Source organism: Buceros rhinoceros, unplaced genomic scaffold (assembly GCF_000710305.1).
Source record: "Buceros rhinoceros silvestris isolate BGI_N320 unplaced genomic scaffold, ASM71030v1 scaffold31674, whole genome shotgun sequence".
Lineage (NCBI taxonomy): Eukaryota > Metazoa > Chordata > Aves > Bucerotiformes > Bucerotidae > Buceros > Buceros rhinoceros.
In genome coordinates, this window is record NW_010410512.1 from 1 (window position 1) to 27,873 (window position 27,873).

The window sequence follows — 27,873 nt, forward strand, 5'->3', positions numbered from 1 at the left end:
CAAGCCATGATGAATGACAATCTCTAAATTGGGCACTACCAGCAGGTTAACAGTATATGGAGAGACTTAAGCATCTTGATCCTACTAGGCTCTTGTAACCAAGGTTGTTCAAGGGAGCCTAATGCAATCTAACTGCAGCTGCAAGCCAGCTCACTTCCTCCTACCCACCACCACATACTCCCAGGCCCATTGCATGCCAACTCCAACACTTGTTAAAACCTCCAGCTATCCTACAGTCAAACTAACCTGACAAAAATACATCATTTTTGGATGAGTTTGCTGGCTGAAACAGTTTAACAAAGGGTCTGACGTACTGAAGTAAGTGCAAGGGATAGAGGAAAAATGCACAGCTGGGCTGGAGAAACTGCAGCAGCCAGCACAAGGGTCAGCTTAAGCTGCCTGGGCTGCAGTCTGAAAGCATGGTCTGGAATAGGAATGAAAAGAAAGTCATGATTGTCACAGATTTGCTTTATGACTGGGCTATTTTCAGGTTAATCAGACACAACCACAAATACTGTTTACATAGTTGGGCAGGGGAGGCGAGGGTGATCCCAGATAAGAACAGTTGAAAATAGTGTGTCAGAATAAGTAGGTATAAAAAGCAAGATACCTTGTTCAACATTTACCTTCCAAGAAATGACCAGAGTAACTACTGAAGTATGTCTCAGAGAAGAGCTGGGTAAAAAAACCCCAGAACCTATGGGCTCACTGCCAGTCAAAACGGTCAGTCGCATTCCTCCTCATTCCCTGCTTCCTCCCTGCACTCCCACTGCTCCCACTGCAGCAGGGTTCTGAGCCCTCAAGTGAGTTGACTTCACTCGCTAATTTGGCAAAAAGCTAATTTGACAAAACAGCAAAATAGTTCTCCACTTGCTAAGCCAGCAGAATCAACTCAAGAGGATAGGGAGTGCATCAGGCCAGGGCAAAGGGAGGGAAGCTTCAGGACTTTCTCCTTAAACCAGTGGATGACCATTACAGAGGATCGGCTAATCACAGTCTCTCCCACTGAGCTACAAGGTCCCCACAGAACTCCTTCGCAGCCTACTCCTGCTTCTTCATCAACAAGCAAGGGATTGGGTACAGCTACACACTCAGGACAGGGGCATCGATTTCACACTCAGCAATATTATCTCACTACTTTTGTTCTGCCATCTGATTGTGGCCCACTATTTCTAGTATTTAAACTGCGTATTATCCTTTTCTCAGGTGGCACTCACATCTACGGGACCTTGGTCTGTACAGGTCAGTTGATTAAATTACACAGCAAGTTGGAATCAGCAAAAATCATTATAAAACATCCAAGCAAATTGTACTTACATACTAACACTGAACCAAACACACATCAGGTTAAAACTAGCATTACAAGAAAGCCATTTGAAGTATTTCCAAAGTGAAACAGCATTTGCAAAAAAAACTCCAAACCACATACCTTCACTTCTGTCACTGTGGCTAAATTCAGCATGAGGAAACACTTTGTGTAAAACCTCAAGAAGGTTAGCGAAGGTACGTTCCAACAGTGGTCTGATCACAGGAGATAATGCATGTCCTGAAGATGTCACGGCACGTTGGGAAGCAGGCACAATATTCTGCATTGCATGATAAAAATCCTGCGCGCTGAGAACTACTGAAGAAATATCAAGCTGTAGTTTCTGACTGCTCACATAAATCTGAGGGTAGCGTCGTCTCAGGGCAATCAAGGCAGCCTCAGTGCAAAGTGCTTTTATGTCTGCTCCACAGTACCCTAGTGCACACAAAACCAAAAGTATCTCCCATGAAACAGCACTACTGTGCTAAGTGCATTTCAAACACACACAATGCTAAAAACAATCAGGAATACTTAATCGTCAAGGTCCACAAAGCAGCTGCCAAAAGGTGTCAGGTCATAATCCAGTGACAGTACGGTGTACAGGTGTTCATTATGTACTGGCATGTTGAAATGTAGCAAGAAATGAATTCCACACTGAGGTCAAAATGACCTACGTTTTCATTATATAGTGTAATATACATTGTATTTTCAGCCCAGGGTTATAGATCTGCCATTGCTCTCTTTCCTTAACACTGTCTAAAGTGATGTGTGCAATTTTAACAGGCTAGTTCCACTCCTCGTTTTTTACTTTAATATCTCTACATGAATATAAATTTTTAATAGCAAAGTAATTTTGTTATACCGGATGAACACCACCAGCTTTAAACTTTCACAGACTGAGAAAATGAGCAGTATAAAGAAAAATGTTTCATGAGTAGAATACAGAAGAGACGAAATCTCTTGTTAAAAAAAGCATACTGTGGTCTCTCGGAAAACTGTGAACTTTCACTATCAAGAAAAACATTTCAGATTTTTTAGAGTTTCATAATTTAACTAATATAACTCAAAGAGTAGGAAAACTATTAAAAACCACTAGAACTTTAATTTAGCCTAGCTTCGTAAGTATCTATAGGTGGCTACCTGTAATTGCTTAATCATCATTACTGAAAAACACAGATCTGATAATCATGAAACACTGAGAGACTTAATACCTCTGTGTCTTTGGCAGTACTAATGGTTTGGGGTTTTTCCCCAGAGCTAGAAATTAGATTTCAATTTTTTCCACCTTGCCTAGCAAGACACATCAGTATGTCACTGTATTTTGCAGCACCATAGTTCCACCTTTCCAAAAATGTAAAACATCACTGCAGTGGGAAAACTCTCAGAGAATTATAGTCACTACAGGAAAATGTGTTGCACGAGGGTATTGCCATATGAAACTTCATGGTTTTGCAATGACGTGTTTATAGAAGCTACTTAATCCATTCTTTAGTCAAATTACTCTCCACCAACTTTTTTTTAACCAGATGTCCTGCTCCCCGACAAGTCTTACACCATTTGCACTTTTCCCACTCTGTTTTTGTCTTTTGGCAGCACCAAGTCCCAGAACTGACGCCTGCCTTGTTTCTGTCTTCTGAAGTTATTTCAGTGCTGCTTGCACACAGATTTTTATAAGATCCATACCAATAAAGCATACCAGTTTTTCGGTGGTAAGGATGACTTAAATCACTAAGACTTCAAATTCTACCCGAGTTTCGCATTTATACTTGAAAATTATTTTTAAAAAGCAAATAGAAACACAGATGGAAGATCACCATAAATATCAACCCCCTCCTGCAACTTTTTAAGCTTTCCACTTCAGCAAAAGCAGCTGTAATTGTGTAAACTTTATGAGCACATACTGTGACTTTATCTATTAAGTACGTAGCAATATTCACAAGTTACCTTGAAATACACACAACATTTCAAGTACATTAAAATATATCCACTATATTAATCAAAGGATTTTTTTTAACTAACCCCCATCTTGAAATCAAAACCATTAGACAGTAGCTACAGGTGCATCAGAAAAATCAAACTCAAGGTTTTTTCTCTAAATTCTGCTTTGTTCTTTCAATATCAGGTATCACATTCCCATTTAAACTGGTCCATTTCTCATCTAAGCACATTGACTTAAAAAAAAAATTCTGGGGGGCACCAAACCAAAGCTTAACTCAAAGATGTACTAGAGATACACAGCACCCTGAATGCCTGTCACCTTAAAAAACTAGTTTAGTATCTTCGTGACAAAAGATTCAGTGACCCAGGAGCTGTATCCTTCACAGTTCTTCTATTAATAAATGCTGTAATATCACTTTCCAACAGTCATTTTAATCACCGCTTCTACATCTCCAAAGAATTGCAAAATTAGGAAATAATAGCCTGTAGCCTATTTTTAAAATTAAATCCTCAGGTGATCAGATACACAATTAGTCTCCATTTCTACCTTTCATTTCTCAGGAGCAATTACATTTGAAGACTAATAATTGGTGTCTCTCTTTGAGGGACTCTCTTGTGCATACTGTACATCCATTTCAGCGACAGGAAAGCTGCAAAAATCTGGTACCTTGTCAAACATTAAAAAGCTTTTTATTTCTAGGAAGTCAATGCACACTGATGAAGGAGAAGAAAAACATGAGTAAAGCATTGTCAAAGCAAAATAAAATGTATCATGCCAACAGTAAATAACCCAAATTTATTTTGCCAAACTAACACGATAATATAAAACCAAGGTTCAGTGCATTTGCTTTCATTTTTGAAGCACCTCACAAAGAACGTTCAATTTGGCAGGTAAAATGTACTGGCATGTCTGAACTTAGCACAAAATAAGTTTTCTTGTCAAGTAGCCCATTTTGTAGTACCCATCACCACCACTCTCTGCTAAACATTTTCAAAGTACAACTTTCAAAGAGCAGGACAGCAAACAAGTGCAGTCCCATATAGGTTTCTAAAGAATGCACTTGCACCACTGAAATTTTACAGTCATACTCTTCCACCTCTACTATGCAGAAATAATGTCCTCTTTAAAATTTTTTTTTCCTAATATCCACCCCAAACACCTACAACAAACTGCTGCTGAACTGGGTGGAACAATCTTGACCACTTCTTCCAATTTGTCGTGCCACTCCCTAAAAGTCCTAAAAAGGACTGCAGGGAGAATCAGCAAACTCAGCACAATGACAGAAATGAAAAGCAACTACTGTGCTGGTTGGTTTTTTAAATTGTGAAAAACACGAATGCTAATGCCAAAACTTCCCCCATTACATTAGGATGGGAAAGAGAAATCTAAGAAGGTATCATTTTGCTGCAAAATGCTCCTGCAATAATAAGCACAGAGTAGAGTATTTCTAACAAGCATCTTGAGCGTGTTGGTTTGCTGCTTTACAATTCTAGCTAATATTATTTCAGTAACCCTTATCACACTGTAAAAAGACTTATCTGCAAGATGACAGATGGAGGAATTCACACTTTTTTGATTGCTAATACGTTTTGTTTCCTCCAGGACTGAGTTAATAGGTAACAATCTCTCCCTACCTACAGAAAGTTATTCAGAACAATGATGTAGACACAAGAGATAAGAAATGACTTAGAAAGTTCTGCATATCCAGGGTCCATCTCCAGTAAGGAGAAAAAACATAACCGTGTTTATTGAAGGTACTAATAAGACATTGTGTGGTCTTCTGAGCAATCCTATGCTCTCCCCGCGCTGCTTCACTTAGTCTTACAGACACTGCAGTCACACGGCTGTTCAGCGAAGTGGGGTCCAATTCTCACATATACCGAGATCTCCTGGAAGGTGTGTAATCCGTAACGCCTGGGACAAAAATCAGCCCTCAGGCAATAACCTATTTTTTTTCAAGTCCTGGGGCTTTTCCTTTCTAATTTCTTTATAATTACATCCCTGGATCTTATAAAGTTCTCAGTCACACATACACCTGCTTCCCCAAAGTCATTTACTTTGGTAATATTTCAGCAGTTTTCTTCATTAGGATCCATACGCTTGTAGTTAATTGTTGCCAAGTTTGCTGAACAGGAAAGAGTTATAAACCATGCCATGCGAAAAGCCTGTCGAGTCTAGGCAGCTTTTACTTGGAAAGAAAGGGTGTTGCTTGGGGGGGAGGGAGTGTTTACTTTTCAGGAAAATCTGTATAGGAGAGGAAATGGCGGATCAATATATACTGTACCAACGTGACAAGCGTGCTAATGAGTCCGATTTGCAATGGTCACAAAGAATCTGGAAAATCTGCTTAGATGGTGGGTTGCTGCAGATTTCAGTTACAGAAATGATGAGGTAATCTCAAGACGAAGAAGATAAAAGTCTTAATTCAGCTGTTTTAAAAAGTCCTTTTAGCAGTCAAAAGGTTGTAGTCTTGGATGTATGGAAACATTTAAACACCAAGATACAGAATGGAGACAATCAAGCGCACAGCAGTTGGACAGTAGGAAAACAAAAAATACAGAAAGGGTATTTCTTTTTGTTAGCCGACTTCTCCAGAGAACTGACAGACTTCGCTGAGCACAAAGAATGTCTTCAATCAAACCTACACACAGCTTTTCCTATGGTCGGAAATTTTGAAATACGTAACTGTGTTCTCACTGCAAAAATATGGTGAATTTTCAAAGAAACAACTGGGTTTTATCCCACTGATTCCCCTCTCTCCCAACTAAGCAGCACCACGTCTTCCCACAATCAAGCAGAATTTACATTAAACGGGTTCGGCACATGCTGTCTTATACCCAGCAAAGCTTAAACTGGAGCTTTCTGGATAGTTATGTTTTCTCCTCACCAGAAGATGCTGAGGTCTTTGTGCATCAAAAGCGGAGGGATGCTGCTTCGATGATAGATGTCCCTGTGGATGAAGAGGATAATTCGGATGTACTGTAGCTGACTGAATGGACTGATGTTCAATTTAAAGTTCTTATTTCTCTGATGATGGATTCCAACGCACAGACATTTGAGACTGTCCTTTTTCCTGAGAACTTCAATGCTTGTCCAAGCAGATCACAGACAGAGGATGTTTCTTTGCTCGACAAATTGTTGACAAGAGACTGTGGTGTGTGTTTTAGGGTGATTTCCTCTGATAAATTAACTATAAAAATATTTGGGTTTATTTCTAATTAGATTTTAAGCAGCAGGTTATCTTGAACCACCATTCTCCATTCAGTACAGCAGGTCTTTGGCCACTCCAAAGGTGTATTTAATGTACTTGTAGTGTGGTGCTTTTTTTCCCCCCTGCCTATATCTACATTTTGAGGTTGTTCTATGCTAGCAATGTGGAAAAAAAATTCATCTTTAGAAAAGCTGGTTAGTTTTTCAGACTGCTGTCAGAGGTGAGCATGCCAGTCAGTAAAAACAAAAAATAAACACAAAAACCATAGAAATACTGGGGGTTTTTTCCCCTCCGTAAGTGGACAGAAAGAAAGCTCAAGTCTCCTTGTCTGCCCTGTAATACACTAAATTAATGGGAAGTCCACCTAAAGACTCCAGTTCCCACTTCATTTTGCTTCTTTTTGAGGTATGCATCCTATATAAGGAGAATGATGCTACAGGAAGGAGACAAGATTGTATTTTCAAATGACTACTAGCTACTCAAATTTTGGTTTTTTGTAAGAGAGAAGCATATTTAGTTATTAAAAAGAAGTGTTGCTGAAAGTATAGAAGTTTAGAAAGGTAAAAATAAAAAAATACCCTGATACATTTAACATACCTTCAAAGTTTCACACAGAAGAGAAAGCATCTACAGTAAAAGTACTAACATTATAACACTCACCAACACATTTTTCAGCCAGTTCTCCTAAGAAAGTATCTGACAGTTTGGGGTTCCAATCCCTGGTATGAATTTGTAAAATGTGCTTCCGTGCCTGATTTTAAAAGCAAGGGGGAAAAAGAAAAAAAAATTAGCAAACCAAATCCATGTCATCCTATTTTAGACAAAAATTTTATTCATGTGAATAGGAAGTCATTTCACCCGTTTTTGACATGTCAGTGAGATACATTAAATGGAACTTAACACTCAAAAGTCTCTCATTTTCCTTTCTTTTTTTATTTTCATATATAAACAGTAATTTTTTCAGTATACAGATACACATCTTAATTGCTGTTTAATCAACATTATTATTATACATGAACTGATCAAAACTCATGTCCTATTAGGAATTATCACAATTTTATAATTTAATTGTTAATTGCTGCACCTATGATTAACAGTTTCTACTCCTAAATGCCTCACCAATTAACTTATTGCCAAGTAGCACAGTACATACACATGAATTCCAAAATAACATAATTTTAAAATTCTATAGAATCCAAATAGTCCTATTGACATGCAAAATAAATTTCATTTTAACTATAAATTCATAAAATATTACAGCTGAATTTACAGAAGTCTAGAACAAGGAACTGAAATGTTCCTGTTCACAACAGAATGTCTAGCTTTGTATCTACAACTTTTCTGTGCTCAGCAGTCTACACAGTAATAAAGATCTTACCACCACTTCCAAAACCCCAATAGTTAAGGCTCATTATACAAATCCATACTAAACCACAGCTTTTAGATTAGCAATTGAGTTTATCGCATTTACCTCTCTCTCTTTATTTTTAATTATATTCTGAAGATCTAAAGTTCAACTTTACGTATGCAATGTGTTTCTACCAAAAATGCCTTCCTAAACTTAAACATTCTTACAAGTAAGAATGCGTATTTTTATTTCATAAGCTGTCAGGTATTCAAATGTTTAATATACTAGAAATCTTTATTAGTAAATTTCCTTTGTAAGTTTTACCTTTTGATCAGGCAAGTTGAAAAGAAATTCCCTGTCAAAGCGACCAGGTCTCCTGAGTGCAGGATCTATAGAATCCAGTCTATTTGTAGCACCAATGACAACTATTTCACCTCTATTATCCAGTCCATCCATGAGGGCAAGAAGAGTAGACACTATAGAGCTAAAAGAGAGTTTTCAAAAAAAAGAAGGTATAGGGAATACTGCAAGAATTATATTTTCAACTGCAACATTCATAATTACAAAGAAAAAAAGCTAAATTTAATTAAAAAAAACACCACAGTTGAGCAATGGTTTCAAGTCTTAAAGCAAGGAGGAACCTTTTGATATAACCTGCATTCTATTTAGTATTATGACTCTGGTAAGGATTACATCAAATTCAAACTTCCTCCTTTGAAAGTTTTGGGAAATGTAAGCTCAGGAAGCCCTTTATTCAGCCCTGGAAAGCCTCTTTCCATTAACACTGTATGCATCATCCTGTTTAGAGCAACTGTAGCACCAGGCAGAAAGAGAAGAGCATCGAGACAAAACCATATTCCCATAACCTCCCAGGCTGCTGGGCTCACAATCTCCTTCCTGTCCTCCCCTGAGTGGAAAGAGATATACACACAAATGCTACCACCTACAGAATGAAAAATACAAGTGCATTGCCAGAAAAAGCACAGCAAAACTGAGCCTGAAAGCAGCCAGGAAAAATTTCAGCCATCAGTAAATGGTTGTAAAAAACATTTTACAGAATGACACGATTGCAACTCAAGGTAAGTCTGCACAGCTCACCATTCGGAATCAAAATGATAGAGGTGTCCAGTTCATTCATAGAACACTACATCATTTTAGAATACAATTTTTTTCAACTAGTTCTTCTTATTGGGCTAGTAACAGCCAATCTCTTTACATTACCAAAACCAGCAGCCACAAAGAAAGGCTGTGGAAATCTTGAAGTTAATAATGTGGCTGAAGGGTAATCTCCACTACAATTCAATTCCCAGCAAATTACAGTCTGTCTGAAGAACTGAAAAGATGACTTTCCACACCAAAAAAACCACAGCAGTCCATCCTTCCTAGTGTAAGTGGGCTTAAGCAAAAGTAAAAATCTTTCTTAGAAATTGAGTAAAACTACACTTGAGTTTACCAAGATAATGTAGTATATACCAAGATACTCACAGCATGAGAGAAATATTACCTGTGAATCTGATCTTGTCTACTAGAACGAACTGGAGCCAAACCATCTATTTCATCAAAGAAGATTATAGAGGGTCTCATCAAGTATGCCTGGTGTGCAATAGAATTAATTCACAATTTATCCATCAACATGGAAAGCAGTTAGTTTTTATCACAAAGCACTAACACATTGAACTACCGCATATATTAATACACCTTCGTTAAAAACAGTACAGTCTGAAAATAAAACCGAATTTTCAACTACAGTGCTACCTCAGATAAAGCAAACAAGACTGCATTCTCCTTTGAATAAGCAAGATGGCACCAGTGTATTAGTTTTGCTGTGTGTTGGAGAAATTAAAGACAAAATGAGCCACCTTATACAGAAACATTATCTTATTTACTCCTCACCTGTTTGTTTGGACATCTGTGTTTGAAAGCAGCTTTTGTTTAAGCAACTGCATTTCACTGCTTTATGTGACTCTCTTCTGTCCATCATCTTCCAAGCCAAATAAGGAGAGGAAAATATACACACAACTGATGCAAACCTGCATCCTCCTCTATATAGCATTTAGCATGAGCATGTCAGTCAAACTCAAATTCAGTGATTTAATTTTTTTTGTTTTTCCATTTTTACCCAAACTACTTAGTCTGCTTTAATGGACAAGTCAAGAGCAAGAGAACTCTTCCTCTCAGTTTTTAGAGCAAGAAAAACTCCTGGCAGCACTCCTCTAATTTTTCATCTAAATATATAATTAGGATAACTCCTGCCCAACCTATGAACATTTACAGTTACTTAATTTCAATTGCAAATAGCTTTGGCTGCCTAAAACACATTAAAAAAATATACAGAGAAATTATATGAAAAATATTTTTCTTCTAACCTGATCAAAAAGGAGTCGAAGCTGACGTTCAGATTCACCAACCCACTTACTGAGACAGTCTGCTCCTTTCCTCATAAAGAAAGCCACCTTTTTGTCTCCTTGACTGCATTCATTAGCTAGTGCTCTAGCTACCAAGGTTTTACCTGTTCCAGGAGGACCATAGAATAAACAGCCCCTGAAGATAAATGGATCAACACAGTCACAAACTTATTTTATGTCTCCTGAAAAACTCCAAGTCAAATCTTATAATGAAGACAGGGAGCCTGGAGAAGAAAGACTTAAGTTCTAGCATTATTATTTAATGTATTCAACATGACTTCATAAAATCTAAGTTTGTTTTATGCTTTCAAATCGGTAAATCTTTGCAGAGAACGTTAATCAAAGGCACGATAAACGTCCAAAGGATTGTTTTACACTAGTCAAACACCTCCTCAAATATTAAATCTTAGGTTAATCCCTGAATCAGTGTTTTCTACTTCTTTGGAAGACGTACTTTCTTTAAATGACAAAAATATCCCAACATTTTCAAGTTACTTAGATTATATGTACCCATTTAAATCATACACCAAGATGCCAATATTAAACCCATTGTAAAATAAATCCATAGATTATATGTAAGACCATTATTGAGATTACTTCTATAAAAGAAAATCAGCATTTAGCTTGATTTAGTAAAATACTCGATAACATAATGGAAAAATAGGCAAAGGAGTACTAAATAGAACACCTGAGAATTCTTTCTTTGAGCAAATCACAAAATCTACCTTCCTACCACAAGAAAAATAAACTAAACTTTTGTAATTCTTCACCCCCCTTATTACATTCTGATCGACAACTGGGGTAGCAAACACGTAAGTCTATTTGAACTGTAAATACTTGAGGAAAAGATTCCATTTCCTCTGTGTTTTCAAGGGAACTGCTCTTCAGAGCTTAATATAGAACGTTAGTAAGAGTACATACACGTACCTTGGTGGCTGAATTTTGAATTTTTCAAATATTTCTGGATAGAGAAGAGGAAACACTACCATTTCCTTAAGTGCAAGGATATGATGGCTCAATCCCCCTATACTATCAAAACGCACCTTAGGAAAAAAGCAGAGCATACAAAGCATATACTGTAACAGCTTTCCACAAAAGTACCTTTACATATAAAATAACATATTTGACAACAAATTACAAACAACAGTGCACAGACCAACAGTAGTTCCTTGGATTTTGAAAGTGTAAAAGTTGAGAAAGTCAGCTCTTGGTTGCCCAGACGAGGTTTACCTGGTTCACAAGTTAAGTGGACCAGGGATTCCTGGCCATCTACAGAGATCCAGCCTGGGTCCAAGAGCATGTTTAAGCTCAGGCACAGCATTACACAAATGCAGTCAAAGTATTTCTAGACAGAGGTTCAGCTTTAGCAATAATTCAGCAGCTTCTGCACAACACAGCATAAGCTAACACACATCACTGTTTCTGAACAGGCACAAGACCCACACAGCTAGTTAATCTACCCAGGTGGTCAGTACCTCTGTTTGCTGCACTTCTCAGTATACCCCTACTACCACAAGCAATCGCAAACCGACTAAACGAAGAAATGTAGTTGGGCAATTGATACTTTGGCTTATTTACAGTATGTTCAAGCCTGTTCATCACCTACAGGCCAAAAGCAAATGCTTTGTAGCCCACAGCAATAAACGTACAGCCGCTATGGAAAAAAAATCAAAAGACATCAGTGAGCTTAGTCTTAATTTTCTTAGACTCTAATGAGAGGCTGTGGGGAATTCTGCTTATGCATTACTGGGGGAAGGAAAATAAAAAGTTCTAACAAACGTACCGATTTATCAACAATCATAGGGTCAACATCTGCCAAACTTGCCCCAACTTTCACACGTTCTCGCAGGATTCCACTAGCTAAGTCTTCTGCTCTAAAGTTTAAAGGCAGGCACCTGTTCAATGACAAAAAAAGAACACCAAATAAATATTGTTCTGGTTTGATTATTTTGCTGGAATAGGAAGAACCAAGTGATTAAATGCCTTCTAGTCTACATAGACAAGCTTCCTGGACTGATAAGGTAACCAAAACTAACCTTTTTATTGTGGTAATTATTCTTGCATATCTGGAAGTTCCTTAAATATAAACATAGTTTTCTGCTTCCATACAGATATTTCAAGCTGGAGAACTAGGCTGGACAGACTATTTTGATTAAACACATAAGAAACAACGCTGACCAACAGAACAGGACAGATTCTGCTGGCAGTGATGACCTGCCTAAGTTCAGCATGGTAAGAAAAGGATTAACCGTACAAGGAAAACAGATTTTTTAAAATGTAACTCATTAGAGTCCAAAGAAAGGAAATAAAAATATTTCTCGCAGATCAGCCATAACTCATATCCACATGTTCCAGTTTCTTAGCGTATGCAAAGAAGCTTTAAAACCCTACACAGCTATTACATGAGGTCAAATATCACAGATAAAGGGAGAAAGAAAGGTACGAGTAAGATAGAGGTTACACTTGGAACTATACTTTTGCTACTTCTATGTTGCTGGAATTCCTCAGGATTGAAGAGGGAATGGAGCGTCAGACAGGAAGAAATGGAAAAAAGAAATACTTTTTATTCTCTTCATTTTCCCAACTAACAGATCTGTGGCACTAAGTACATTTACTTATGTATCTTACAGATCTTCCAATTTCAGATAACTTGTGGATAAATGTAAGGTCAAAAAATTTGTATTGGATGTCCAGAATGCACACAGAGAAGAGCATTGAGAGTACAACTGAACTAATTCGGACCAAGTAACACCAAGAATAAAAATGTCTTAACCAACTGCAGTTGTTTGTCTTATAAACCAACTGAATCAAACAGATACTCTTATCTTTCCATCTTTATGTCACTACTGTTAATTATCTACTCATAAGACTTCAAAATCTATGTTAATATATAACCAGCAATCTTCCTAAACTGCATCTGCAGGTACTTAGAGAAAGAATCAAAAAAGGCTGCAGAACTGATAGATCATTATTGACTACAATGACATATTAACTATTGACATTCTGCTTGATTTCTGATGAATAAAAATGAAACCCTCCTAAAGATCAAGGACGTTTTCATACCTATTTCTTGCTCTGGCCATGCTTTTAGATTTTCTTCTTTCAAAACGTTCTTCATCTGAAGAGGTTGTGTCACTGCTGTGAATGGCATGTTTCTTTCTCCTATTGAAGTGGCAAAATAAACATAAAACTCAGTCTTTTTTGCAGTAGAATGGTTTTGCAGTGGAATGGTTTGATTCTTCTATAAAACCAAAATTGAAATGGGAAGTACAGTGTTGTTCAAGTTTGAGATCCATGCAAATTTTAGTTTTATTAAGTATCAAAATAATCTGGGCGGGGAACATCATCTTTTACTGTCATGGGGATATCCAATTTTAACACGAACGTTACTAAAACAATTGATCACCATAAGATAACTGGTGCAGCCCGTGTTACTTCAGCAAGTGCGAGTGAGTGTTCAGTCAGTAACTTGCTGAAGTTCATCAGACAGCAACTGTACTTTGGAAAGCTTCCAACCACTTCAGCCACTTCTAACATAACAGAAATATCAAGGTCTCCTTACACAGTTGTGTTTCCTTTAAAAATTCTTTGAAAAACTTCCATACTTCCTAAAGCATATGGTATCTTTTTTACAACTCATTAATTCTGAACAGAACAGTTTCACAAAACACCTGTACTGTGGTTTAACCTCTGATCTGAATCTAAGCAAAACTACTATTCAAAGTCTGCATGAACCATGTCTTATTTTATTATGACAGTATGTCAGAAAATGGAGTATTTCATAAATATTAGGGAATGTACATTATGTCTTCCATACAAATAGGTGTTCGATATCTGTTTGAGAAAAGTCGGCACTCTTTTTGCATGAAAAAGTTGGCTACTAGCAAAACTTAACATATTTTTAGTGAATATAGTGAGCTGCATTCTTTGTATAAAAAGGATAAAACACTGACTAGCTGGTTTTTGCCGAAAGGTAACATGATCAATCAGTTTTACTGTTCAATGTCCAAAAATTGGAGAAATTTAATAATATATTAAAGACAGTATCATAGAATTGGAAGAGTTTTTATTACAGAGTCTGATGAGAAGTGATAAAACAAAGAGTGAAGCAATGAGCATGCTAAAACTGTGGGGATCATAGTTTTCACACTCTTAGTATCTTACTAGCAAGTACAAGTCCAGAGATTACCCAACAAAATGTCCTACGCACTTTAAGCAAAAAAAGTCTTAAAAACTAAATGTTTTTATTTATATTACACAGAAACTTGTAAAATCATAAGATTCTGCTATTGTTTTGTTTACTTTTTGTATTTTCACTATGCCATTAAATTGAGCAATAAGACAACAGTTTCAGCTAAGAATAGCATTTGTTTACTTGGGTTCTGCTTGTGGACAGATTTATCATTGCGAAGTATTCAGCAAGTATATTTTTTAAAAAAATGTGTTAAGCTCTGATCTCCTATGTTTTAAATAAAGCCTACCAACAGCTTCCAGGACAACCTGGTGCATTCCAGACTCTGCCACAAAAGGTAAGAGTCAAAAATTATGCTTGGTAAATACTTTATTTTATTAAATTGTTAATATTACCAGGATAAATGTTGAACTGGAACAAAACAAAAAGCACTACCCTGATTTGCTTACTTTTGTAGAACAAAAAGGGGATGTTTTTTACATTGCTTCTTTAGGTTTAAACACTAAATACACAGCTTAGAGAAAAAGCTCAAGTGTGAAAGGTTCAACTCCCTCTCCGGTACCTGCAGCACACCTGTTTCCATTCTGTTTATCACAAGGCTTCTACTGGGATTATGAAGTGCTACAAAAGTCATTTTTGTAAGCTGATCAGGATCTGAACCTAAGCTTCAAGACCCATGCATATACGTGAACGAGCTGTGCAACTCACTCAAGCATGTTTTAAAAAATCAAGAGCTAACAGAAATGTCCTGAGGGAAAGCAAACAAATACATAACAAAAGACTGACATTTACCTGATATGGCTTCTTCTTGCAGGAGATCGGTGAATATCAAACAGCGTATTTTCCCTCTTCTTTTGATGAGCTGGCACTGAGTAAGAGAAGTTACAGGTTTGTAACATCAATTACAGAAAAATTAATGACATATTTTTAGTATGTAATTACCTAATTTATTAGATTGTTTTCTGAATTCAGCTTCTGTCAACAATTTTCTGACCTAAACCCCATTGACCTCCAACCCTGATCCCAGCACACAACAGTATTTGCAAAGTTCAAGCGGTGGCATGCACTAGCAATGCCACCCACCATTGACAAACTGATAGATAATGTCTAAGTAATCCTATTCACGTGGTGAACAAAAACAGGCAAGATGGAAGTCAAAGTGCTGCATGGAAACTGTTGTCAGGGATGAGCAGTAATCTTCCACACCAATAGTGTTGTTGGAGGTCAACAGAGCAGAGCTGCAGAAGCACTGTCCAGTTCCTCACCTATTGGAGGGGCCTGGTATCTATCAACAGTTTTTCTCTGTCTGAGATTATATGGCCGATCATTTTCTTCTCCCTCAGCTTCTTCCACTTCTATATCTCCATCTTCTTCCTGAGACTCTGTTGGGGGAGGAAAAATATTTTACAAACACTTCTATTTGATTCCAGAGCTACTTTCATCCTAAAAATTAACATTTTAATGGTCACTGAGAATTACTAATTACTACTCCTCATTAATTGACACTAATTGCCAAATCACTAGAAATTTGAAGACCATGATAAACCTACAGTACACTGTCAAACTACCTTCTAGTTTCCCACAGGTTTTAGAAAAGCCACAGAAAGAAATAAATGTAATCAAACTAGTTTTAGTTGTAGAGTACATCAAGTATCACTTCTATCCACTATCTTTACTCTTCAATAATTATCCTTCAAATTAAGAATAAGGCCTTTCTTCTCTTTTCCCATAGCAGCCTCAGAAAATTAAATATTGAGCACAGCATGACAGTAAGTACAACTTTACCATTCATAATATCATTTTTGCACAAAGCAAATAAACACCCTGTATAAAGGTACCATCTAGATCTATCTAACAACAGGATCAGAATTTCCATCCATGGATCCCAGAATTAAGACTGCATTCTTATTCATTCGGACAGACCACACTTTTTACAGCAGTTTCAGTTCAAAATCGAGATACGCTACACTGAACCCTATGTATGGATCCCTGAAGTTTGAATCTGATTTGTTAAGGAAGCCAAGCATGCTGTTGACCACGCTATCAAAGTTAGCCATGATTCCTTCTTTCTCAATACCTTCTGAACCCACTGTCCAGTTTCATCCAAATTTTTAAAGGAAGGTAGAACTTCAAATACAGTTGCGTGTCTACAAGTCCTTTAAAATGCAGTGGGTGAATAGAAAACAGAGACTTTAACACCTTTCCCAAAGGAAGAATGCAGAACTGACTATTACACAATTTTTCTGGTAACTGCCACCCAGCAGAGAAACAGCAAGTAGTTAGAACACGTGTAGTTGTAGACTAAATGCATCTCACCCTGGCTTCCACCAAAAGACAGTTTCAGGAAATATAAGGAAACCTTCAACTACTTGGTGCTACAGAAAACATGAGTAAGAGAACGTAGTATATACACATTTAGAGACCAGGCTTTGTTCTGCGACTTTCAGTTAAACTTACTTTTGTTTAAGGGGAACTATGTAGAGATCCCTAAAACTTCTTCTAAGGAGGAGGAATCCTTCAGTGTGTATTTATTTGCAATTGTCTTGTTAATTGGTCTATTTCATAACTCCAAACTCAGATCCAAAACCAAATTATTTTCTGTAGTGCAATATATTGCTATCTTATGTCGACGAGAGCTTTGGTTTGTATTTCAGACAAACCCTTACAATTCTTTACAACCCGTACCTTCTTCTTCTCCTTCTGTGGAGACCTCATGGTGGTTCTGAATTCCATAGCTATTCCTCCTCAGTGACTTCCTCCTCCTTTTCACTCGAGAATACATATCCATGTTTTCCTGGAATAAAATGCACGTACACTCCCATCAGTACTGTCCCGTGTCACTCAGAGTTAGCCCACAATTCAGTAAGTAATACTCCACACAATCTCTAGCCCCCAAGTCTTTTTCCAACAGAGCCTTTCACAAGTAGACTACATAAGCGGTCTCATTTAACAGGTGGCAAAGTAAGTGTCTCAGATAGTACTTAGTCCATCTAATACATACTTTAGTATCAAGCTGTTTTAGGGAACAAAGCAGATGCTAGCCCCGGTCCTGTTTTCAGACTATCAGAGCGTACTTCAAACCAAAGGAGTACCACCACAGTACATCACGAGAGCACGGCAGTCAATTCAGCAATAATGAAAACATAATTTAGTATGTATCTGTGAATCTTGTTCTGAATTAGAATTTATCAAGTTTTTTAATGTCATCCACTGGAAAGGATCTGAAACCTTTTGACAGAGCTACAGACAAATGGATGGAGATTGCAAAAACAAACATGTTTCCCCTTGATATTACTTTTACCTAAGATCTGAGACACTTTGCACTTACAAATTCTGTATCTGTCCACATTCGTAGCCGTTCTACTTCCCCAGACCGCCTATTTCTTCTGATGTTAATATTATCCATTTCCTGTAGGACAGCTTCGGCAGTACTAAAATATATGCAACAGTTAACACACACAAAAAAATTCAGTCTTAAAATAGTAGACATACAAAAATTTTTACACAGCATCCAACAGCTTAACATGGTCTTAACATAATGTATGGTCTGTTATGGCTGTTCCAAGGTCTGCACATCAACAAAATATACAGATGAATTAAAATCTGACAATTTTAGGGTAGCTACTTGAAACTATCAATTAACTACAAAAAAAACACCCTAATAAACTGAGAGATGAACCTAGAGAATATAAATTAAGGAGCATACAAAACAAGAAATGCTGATGCTATTAAAATTTGTGGTTCAAATTTGGCTGTAACATTTTAAAAAAGACTTCATCGAAAATTTTCCTTAATGTAAATTGTAATATGTAAGTTTGTAAGTGCTTAGATGTTAGATTAGATGTCAGATAAAATCAAGTTTGCAGAGAAAAAAGTAAAACTTTTTACCTGCTTACTTAGAATACTGGGAAAGCAGTTAATGCCTCCATCCCACAAGCTTTATAGCTTCTTACCTTGGCCTCAGAAAGACACTAATACACAAACCATTTTTTTAATGTTAAATCAGTAACACCTAGAATTTCATCATCTATTATTTGACCTCAGTACCATTTCTCATCTACTATTTAATTAGTCTACATTTTCATTATCTGAAGTATTTGTAAACAGCTGTCAAAACAATGGTGGCATATAAACAACAACCTTGGCCAAGAAGCCTCATTGCTAAGGAAGAAAACAACAGAGTATTAGCCAGGCCAAGTCTATTACCTGGTCACCTGTCCTGAACACCAAGTTACTGCTGTCTATGGTAATTACGGTAGATTTTCACTGGAATGTTCTGCTTAATTTAAAAATTGTAAGAAGGCAGTAGCTTCCACTTCCTTTCTTTCAAACTATTAAAAAGTAAATTTAAAGGGTAAAATCCTGCCTAGAAATAAGTCAATGGAAGTTCTGGTGACAGAAGTCAGGGAAGTCAACTTCTCCTTATGAGTGCCCCTCTCAATTTTAAACAATTCTTCTAAAATATCTGTGATTTGTGACATAACCACTTAAAGTAAAATCATGCTATAGTTTGCTATCAAAGAAAAGAGAGTTGAAGGCGACTTGGGAAAGTCCACCTGCTCTGCCAGGGAAGAACAAACTACACAATACCTAACCATTCCTGACAGACATTTGTCTGTCCTGTTCTTAAAAACCTCCAATGATTATGGGACACAGTGTTAACAGTATAAGTTCATACAGAGACTTCAGTACCATGAGCTTATCAAATTACGATCTTCATGGTAGACTTTTTCATATTGTTGATGAGGACAGGGAGATTCAACTGCAACTAGAAAAATAAATGTAACTCAATATAAATTTGTAAACTGATACCAAGTAGTTACTAGGCGAATTGAAAAAGAAAATAGTAGAAGATTCAGCAGAATACATTTAACAATAAAGATCATACTTGGCCATTAAATGTTTATGTTTAAATCATTTTCCAAGCACTAGAACAAGCCATCTCTCACAGATATGACTATTAAAACATGGTTTACAGGTGGGAAAATTGAGACATATTAAGTGACCTGCCCAGGGCCACACAGAAAGAGTATTTCAAGAAAAGTATTTCTGGATCCCATTCCTATGCTCAGACCAGACCGTGCCTCCCTCTCTGACCTACTTTGTCTGCACAGTAAATGTCAACAAGTGACACCCACCCTATGTGAATTACTAACAAATGGTAAAAAACAAAAACAAACAAAAAAAAGCTACAAACTTTTGATATTTTATGATCAAAATCATACAAGCGACATCTGGAGAGCTTTCAAGCATTGCTGCTAATCCCCAACTTACATCACATTTAGGGTATCACTGCATAAACAGGTTACTAAGAAACAAACTAGGGCGTGGATTTACAGCCTGTCAGCCACTCTGCAATAACCGCCAACATACACACTTTTATCCAGGCGTAAACAGAGAGCAATTTACTCCTCAGTGAAAGTCTCAGTGAAAGGTAAGTTGCTTTGCATTTAGAGCATGGATAACATAGGCGGTTACAGCACAGGACCCAGCCTGTAACTCAAAGCACAATCCAGCTTGATCAACCCTAATACATTCCCACAGTAAAACACATAGATGGCACTGGAAGACAGGGGTTTCTAAACTTTTTAAAAAACCATTAAGATGCTTTGTAAATACAACTGAAGTATCCCCACATACCTGTTTACTAGCTGATCAAACAATAAACTCTGATTCAAAGTTTCAAATCTGTTTTTCCTGGACCGACAACTTTTTCTGACTTCTATATCTCCGTTTATGCAAGCATGGTCCCCATCTCCCTTTTTTTCCCCTCGAAGGGGATGGCTTTTGAGAGCTAAGAGAAATTTGTATTACTACTTCAAAATGCAGGAAACAACATTTTCACAAACATGAGTTAATAAGAGAATACTTAGCAAGGACAATAAACCAAAAGTTACGGAGCACAGTATGAGCACCGATTTACTAAAGAAATACATTTTTTAAATTCCTATCAAAGTTATTTCACAAGCTATTTCTTCAGATTCAAGCTTGGTTCCTCATATGATAGTCTTATTTTATGATGAAAATTTGGCATTCAAATATCCATTCAATATTTTTAAGTTAACATCAATACTAAAATGCACACTTGGCCCAAAGTTTCAATTCTTAGTCTTTCAAATACAGTATCAAAAGGTCAGATACAACATATTGATTTCAGAAGCAAATCTTTATCAGCTACTCTGTACAGTGCCAAACAGAAAGAGGTCCCATTCCTGATTGTTCCTTTAGGCACCACAATAAATAATAAAAATAACAAATATGCTTAATGAATTAACACTTATTGAGTCAACACAGAACTAAATGAGACAGAACTGATGAAGAAAGGACTCAAAATACAAAGTGGTTTTTAGCTGGGATGTGCAATGAGATGGCAGGTTTGTAAGGTACAAGCATATAGGAAAATTGTTCAAGGGAGCAGGAGCTGCAGACAAGGCAGGTCTCTCTAAAGCAATAGCAGAGTTAAGTAATGTTAAGAACAACCGAGGCCAAATTTTAAACGAGCAAAGATAGTAAGTAAATTAAAGAGACCAGCTGGGAGAGAAAGGCCAAAATTAGCTCATAACAGTAAATTTGGGAACTAAGGAAAACATTGAGATCATGGCCAAGAGGTCTGAATTGAGAAGAGAAATGGAATTTCATCTAAGAGTGCTCCCCATGTCCACAGAGAGCATCCAAGATGCTGACAGAAGAAAACTGAGCCACAACAGTAACTTTTCTAGTCAAAATGGTCAAGAGTAATCAGTAAAGTTATAAAAAATACACGCAACAGAAAATCATTGACATAAATTTGTTAAATGTAAAAGTAGATACAAAATGGTCTGCTGTGATACACTTACATAAGCTACGTCCATTGGGTAGTGTAGTGCCAGGCTGAGACGTTAACCTAGGAAACAATTATATTAGATACAAATAATGCCAACACTCCTTAGCCAAGCAAAAGTTATGCAGTGAAAATAGAACTTTAAACACAGAATGTTACTCAGTACACTACGACCTCAAAACCACTGTGACACATAGCCTCTGAGAGTCTGCTTCAGGCCCAGCACTGGAATGAGGACAAAACTGTCAAATACCAGTTAAATGAATCCCCCTCAATTACCTAAATATATCTTTTATTAATCCCTCCAATACTCCCTTATGCCACATCCTACTATTAACTCTCCCCTTAAGTTTGAGAACAGAAACTTGATACAGCTCTTCAGAGGAAACTATCACTCAAACACTTTGGATAAACTAGCAGAAGCAACAAAACTTTGGTGAAAAGTCTAAGTGACTCAAGATCAGTGTTAGGCCCAGTACTTTGGATTTTGGCAGAAAACAACAAAAAAGCCTCAGATGCAACGACACGACACAGTGGGTTCTACATGAGTAAACACAGGAGTTTCGGTATCCCGGCCAAATTGCATTTGATGCAGCGATCTGAATTCTACCAGCCACACTGAATATATATTTTTTTATTTTTTAGCATTTCTAATACATACAGTAAAAGTCGACACTTATAAACAAAAGAAATACAAGGTGCATGAGTTTCAATGCTTTCCCAGATGACTATGGCACATAATATACTATATTTAATTTATTCTATTTTAAAAGGAAATAACAAACAAAAAAAGAGATCCGTTAAGATTTACATAGTTTTTCAATATACTTCATGCTAGTAAACAACAGTCCAGTAGTGAATTACAGTTATTCTTACATGCAAAGTGTTGCAAGAACGATTTTGTTTTGCACACAAATATGAAACACACAGCTATTAAATAATCAGAATTAACTGAAAATTCATGCCCCAGGAACATACCATCTACACTGTCTCATAATTACTTGTAATCATGTGAAGAACCTTATGAACACAAGAATGCCTTGTAAAATATTATTAATCAGTTATAAAATGAAACAAATTATTTGTCTTGAGTTACACAAATGTGGCAGGGCTGCGGCTGTTTTTAATAAAATACAGTCATTTAGTTGAGTCCTTCTAACCAAACAGGGAAGAGAGGTTGAAAACACAATGGAAAGACAGACACTGGACCATTATCCATTCCCTAAAGATGATAATACTGATTTCCTAATTAAAATGTCATGTCTTCTTGAGTATATCAAAAGTCCATTTAAGTCACTAAATTCAGATGTATCAAGAATCTAGAAGTCAGACTGCATCTCAAATAAAATTACTTTCAATTTTTGCACAAATTTGCATAGAAAGGAAACTCAGAGAGGACTGATGTAAACCATGCTCCTGGAGTCTTAACCCGAAAGACAACTGCATGAAAATAAGACATTTCAAAAGTACGCTCTTGAGCAAGAGCTGCAGCTCGCTCCAAAAACAGTGTCAGCAAGTAAACAGTACAGGAAAAAACTTGTAAGACTTTGTTCTTCTCTTGGCACCAAGTTACCTGGACTGTCCAGTTGAGATGCTCCATTCCTCTCGCTGCCCAGTACTGCGTGATTTTGATTTGTCTTTGCACACAGGATCAGCATGTTTTGAGGTACGTTTGGCGGGAGGAGATATGTGGCTATCACTCAAACTAGCATCACTACCTTCATCTTTCTGAAAACAAGAAAGCATTAGACCATAATTAATTGTCTCATTTGTAGATACTCTTACAGAAGAGGGAACTTGAGCTTAGTAAAAGGGAAGTGTCTATCAAACTCTTATTAACCAGCTTTGTGAAATACAAATGTTTATTCTGAAAGCAATACTGGAAAACATGAAAATATTTAATTTTAAATATTAAACCTTTCTATAATATTTTACATTTATTTCTGAACAAGCATTCTTTTTCTCTAACCTACTGTATTTTGTATATCCTATGTGGCACTGCTACTCTTACCCTGCTTGCAGAAGAACTAATAGCAAAATAAAGGGAAAAAAAGGCTGAGGAAAATCATGAGACTTATAAACACAGCATGAATTTAATCTACTGACATTGTCCTTAAAATGCTTCAACAGTCACGTTATGCTCTTCCTTCCTGTAAGAGTTGTGCAATACCTTGTTCTCTTCTTTAGAGAGCCAAACACACAGCTAGGAGTAACTGAAAGTGGACTTTATACTTCTACGGAACCTTTTGCCTAAAGGGTTTATTAACGGCATTATACACACCGACAGCATTAGCCTTCACACCTTTAAGAAGCACCTAAACCTTAACAGAGAGGGTTTTTTTTCTGTTGCACTTATCAGAGGTAATGTAGAAGAAACTCAAATACAGCAGCAAGGGATTACTGCAGGGCTGTCTGTAAGTGGACAGACAGCAAACTCTGGAGGATCTACTTCTGTTAAGGTGAACTATGACAACAACAACAACAAAAAATCCAGATTCCATAAACCACACATTTTAGCTCGTGGAAATAATCTTGATTAAAAAACTAAATATTCTCTCTTGCAGAGTAACCCATTTCTGAATATTACAGTCCAGGAATTTTTAGTAAGCACTTAAAACTTAGAACAAAAGATAATTTTCCCTATATGCAAGGAGATGATCCCAGAAGTCCTATTTGTTCATCAGGCTTATTAACAACAACAATCTGATTTGCACTCCAGGTAATCCAACATCATGATGTCTCACATATTCAAGAAACTAAAAAAAAAACAAACAATTTTTTTTTTTTTTTTTTAAGAGAGGAACAAAGACTATAACAATAACAACAACAATCTGATTTGCACTCCAGGTAATCCAACATCATGATGTCTCACATATTCAAGAAACTAAAAAAAAAAACAAACAATTTTTTTTTTTTTTTTAAGAGAGGAACACAGACTATCACAACACAGTATTTAGAAAGTGGCAAAGCCTAAAGAAATCCAAATGCAGAGGTGCATTTCAACAGGACAGCTCAGCACCACTAAACCTGGGGGGACTGACCCTCTGCCTGGCTACACAACACCACTCCAACCTCCTTTAATCTTCTGATGTTTCTCTGACTGACCCATAAACCAAATCAGCGCACTAAAGCTTCATCAGTTCACTTTCCTTCTGTTAGATTAGCTTCCTACCTGGTTAGTGAGCCGAATCATTTCACCGCGGGATCAGACAAGTACAAAAGATAATGCAAGAAAAAACTATGAAGTGAGGACAGGACTGCTATCTGCAGGAACAGAAAGCTGTTAGTGGAATAGGCTGTCTGCATCATGCCTTAACACTGTCCCCCAATATGCATTTTTAACAAATATTAACTACTTATAATACGACTAAATTAATAAATATTGTATTCATTATTATATATTTACTGAATGTTATACGTGATTTTCATTTATACTAGAAATACTTGTAAATACCTTTGATTATACTAGGAAAAAACAAATACTAAAAACTAATTTTAAATGCTAAGAGGCCATGTTCACACCTCATTTTAAAAATAGCTTTAACTTTGATAATTTTTAGCCTATCAAGGTATATCGGGGGAAAGAAAAAGGTCTATATTAATATTCAATCTTAAAACTCATTTAACCCTAACATAAAAGTAAAAACCAACAAAACAAAACCCACGCTTTTTTCTTCCTCGTTATTTCACTTCTTCAGGAAATACATCAATGAACTCAAGGTAGTATCTATACTAGAAGATCACAATTCAAACTTTAAATTAAATGAAGCAGAATTTGCAATCTAAAACTAAGACTTAGTCAAAGTGACAGAAGAGGTAACTACCACCATTACTAAACATGGCACAGCTGCACCTTGCACAGTACTGCAAAACTCACATGCTGGTCTCCATAACATTCTGCAACTACAAAATACCAACTTCTCACAGATTTTTAACAGTGCACATATTCACTTCTGAATCCTGTAAGCACTGGTGTATGTACTTTTTGCTTTAATCACCCACAAGTTCTTCACGGACATAGAGCAATACATCATTGCCAAGTTGATTTTAGTAACTACTTTCTGAAACTACAAGAGCTACCCTGGGCAGGATAGAAGCAGGGTTTCACGGTAAGCCACAGAACCCGTTTTAAACTGTCTAGGCGAGACACAGAAAATGAAACCAAGAGAGAGGAACAGCCATGTAACAAAGCTTTACGAGAGCTAAAATTAAAGCTATTCTGTGGGCAGTGGAATCAGTAATGCACAGGTTCCTATACTCCATCTCTACCCTTTCCCATGCAAAAAATCATAACTCCTCTCAGGTCTCCTATGAGCACCCTTCTCTGCATTTCCTTCAGTACCCTGTCTCTGGTCCCATGTCTCTAAATTAGCTAGTATCCCCCATTTGCCCTGTCTATTTCTTGGTCAAAGGCAATACAGCAATGTAGTTACTTCTGAGCTACGAGCATGTCAGGTGGTCAGCTGACTGGTAAAATAAAGTAATAACCACTAACCTGGAGACAAAATCTGCTACTTCAGGTCTCCCTCTGCTACTGAGTTAACAATATTCACAAAATGTACAAAAGCCGAGCATCTTTGACATCTCTAATACTGTCAAATGAACAGATACTGGCCGACAGCTTCAAAAAACTGGAAGGACAGGCTAACCGTCAATGCGATGACATCAGTACAACTGCTTAAGGAACTAGATGAGCAATGACAAGGTTTACTTAAGCCAGACAATGATTTCTGGTTAGGGTTTTATTTTCAGTTGAGCCTCATTTGCCTGCATATTAACTCCACACGTTAACTTAGCAAGTACAAAGCCAACCTAAATTTTAAGACAGTCAAGCCCAAACACTAAATTAGGACACCTGCTGTAGAAAACACACTAACATACAAAGTGTTTTAGTGTGAACAAAGCTGCTACGGGAAGAATCACTGAAATTTTAAATATATTAGTAAGAATCCAAGATCCATTTTCCAGTAAACAGACAATCTTGAAAATTCAGGCTCTAGGGAATCAAATCACACCTAGACTGCCATCCAGAACTTTCACGTACCTAGAGCAAAATATGGAGATGGAGCTTTCATTACACTCAAGAGATTAGCCAAACTGGGATATGCTTGAACAAGAAAAGAAATTAATTTCCATTTGAGAAGCCTTGACAGCAGCCTATCCACCGCTTCCTCCCATTTATAGCAAGAGGTCTAACGAGTCCACTGCACTCAACTTGCTCCCTCAAGTAACTGGGTCTCAAACCATTTATACCTTTAATGATTAAAAACAGTACTTATGTTTCAACCCAGGAACTTATTACTTAACAGTACACATCATGAAAATGTTCTGGGACTAGAAAGAGAAATGTATGACACAAGAATCAAACTTGGAAATTAAGAAATTAATAATGCAATTGCTGAAGTAGGAACCAATGCACTGAACTCAAAGCTCCTAATGAAACACTGGCACTGAAGCAAGCGTACTCACACGCTGAGAGGATGCAGAGAATATGAATTAATAAAATACTAATCGTATCAGAAATTGCCTGAAAGCATGCCAAAGCCACAAAGAAAAAGCAAAACACAGAAGAATCAAAAAATGAGTTCATGTAGTGTCAGGAAGTACAAAGAGGTAAACAAAATTTAGCACAACTGTATTGATCTAACAGAAATGAGAGACCCACCAAACTCCAGCTGTGATTCAGAATAACCAGAACCCAGCAGAGCTTCTTAAGGAAAGCACCCTCACTAATGAGAAAGGAAATAACCGGAGTTAAAGGATACCACCCATGGTCTAGACTGGCAAAGCAGTCTTCATTATCTTTGGATTCAAGAGCAAAATGGAAGGAAAAGGAGAAAGACTGAAAAAATGTTTGTTATAATACACACATTCATGAACAAGCTACAATATTACCTCTCCCACAGCCACCCCTAAATTCCAAAATAATATTTTGATACTAACAAAAGCTTTATTTATAACATCTAGAGACAAGTAGTGTAGTACTGAAAGAACACAGACTAGAAATCTAATGGATGAAACTGACTTCCTCCTTCTCAATTTATCGTCTTAGAAAAAAAGTGACTACACTAATACCGTCTTCCAGGATAACTGAAGGACACACATACCAAAGGAGTCCTCCCTGACAAGGGCTTGCCTTCAGGTGTATCACAGTGACCAGCAAGCTAAAGCAGGATAGCTGATTAATTTTTAGGTTAAAATACAAATACTTCTAACATATTGAAAGGGAGAGGGTAGAGATTTTTGTTTCTCCTGGTTTTTAAGTAAGTTTAATCTCCTGGCCAAGAGACCATCCAAAGAACTCCTCACTACACTGCTAGTTTGAACACCCTAAGGTACCCGTAATCCAGCGGTCTTGTCAATACAGGATGAGCATGAACCACCTCCACCACTCCATCAGATCTCCAAGTACGTGAACGCGAGTTCATTGAGTTTTTCAGTAAAGGGTAACATAACATTCAAACCACAACTTGCAGTTTCCGAAGAACACTCCATCTGGTTTGCCACAGGTTCAGCTGTACTACAACACAGGTATGCAGAGAGGAATATTTGAGTTTTCCACCACAGTCAAGCTCGCCCTCCTTGCCATACATTTTGTGGGTCACACCCTTCTTTCTGGGCCACACCCAGAAAGTTAGCACCATTGCTCATA

General features: G+C 37.0%; 1 protein-coding gene across 1 annotated transcript; it reads right to left on the bottom strand.

Annotated features, from left to right (window-relative positions):
- Positions 1–1,429: 1,429 nt before the first annotated feature.
- Positions 1,430–22,949, bottom strand: LOC104487898 (ATPase family AAA domain-containing protein 2B; the record flags this gene model as incomplete). The annotated part of the gene is made up of 15 exons (XM_010135657.1): positions 1,430–1,741; positions 7,117–7,207; positions 8,129–8,288; positions 9,309–9,397; positions 10,171–10,345; positions 11,137–11,252; positions 11,993–12,104; positions 13,273–13,371; positions 15,194–15,269; positions 15,667–15,783; positions 17,087–17,195; positions 17,730–17,832; positions 20,042–20,195; positions 21,238–21,284; positions 22,795–22,949. Coding segments are annotated over 15 exons (1,915 nt in total), but the record flags the coding sequence as incomplete, so codon positions are not given.
- Between the last annotated feature and the right edge of the window lie 4,924 nt (positions 22,950–27,873).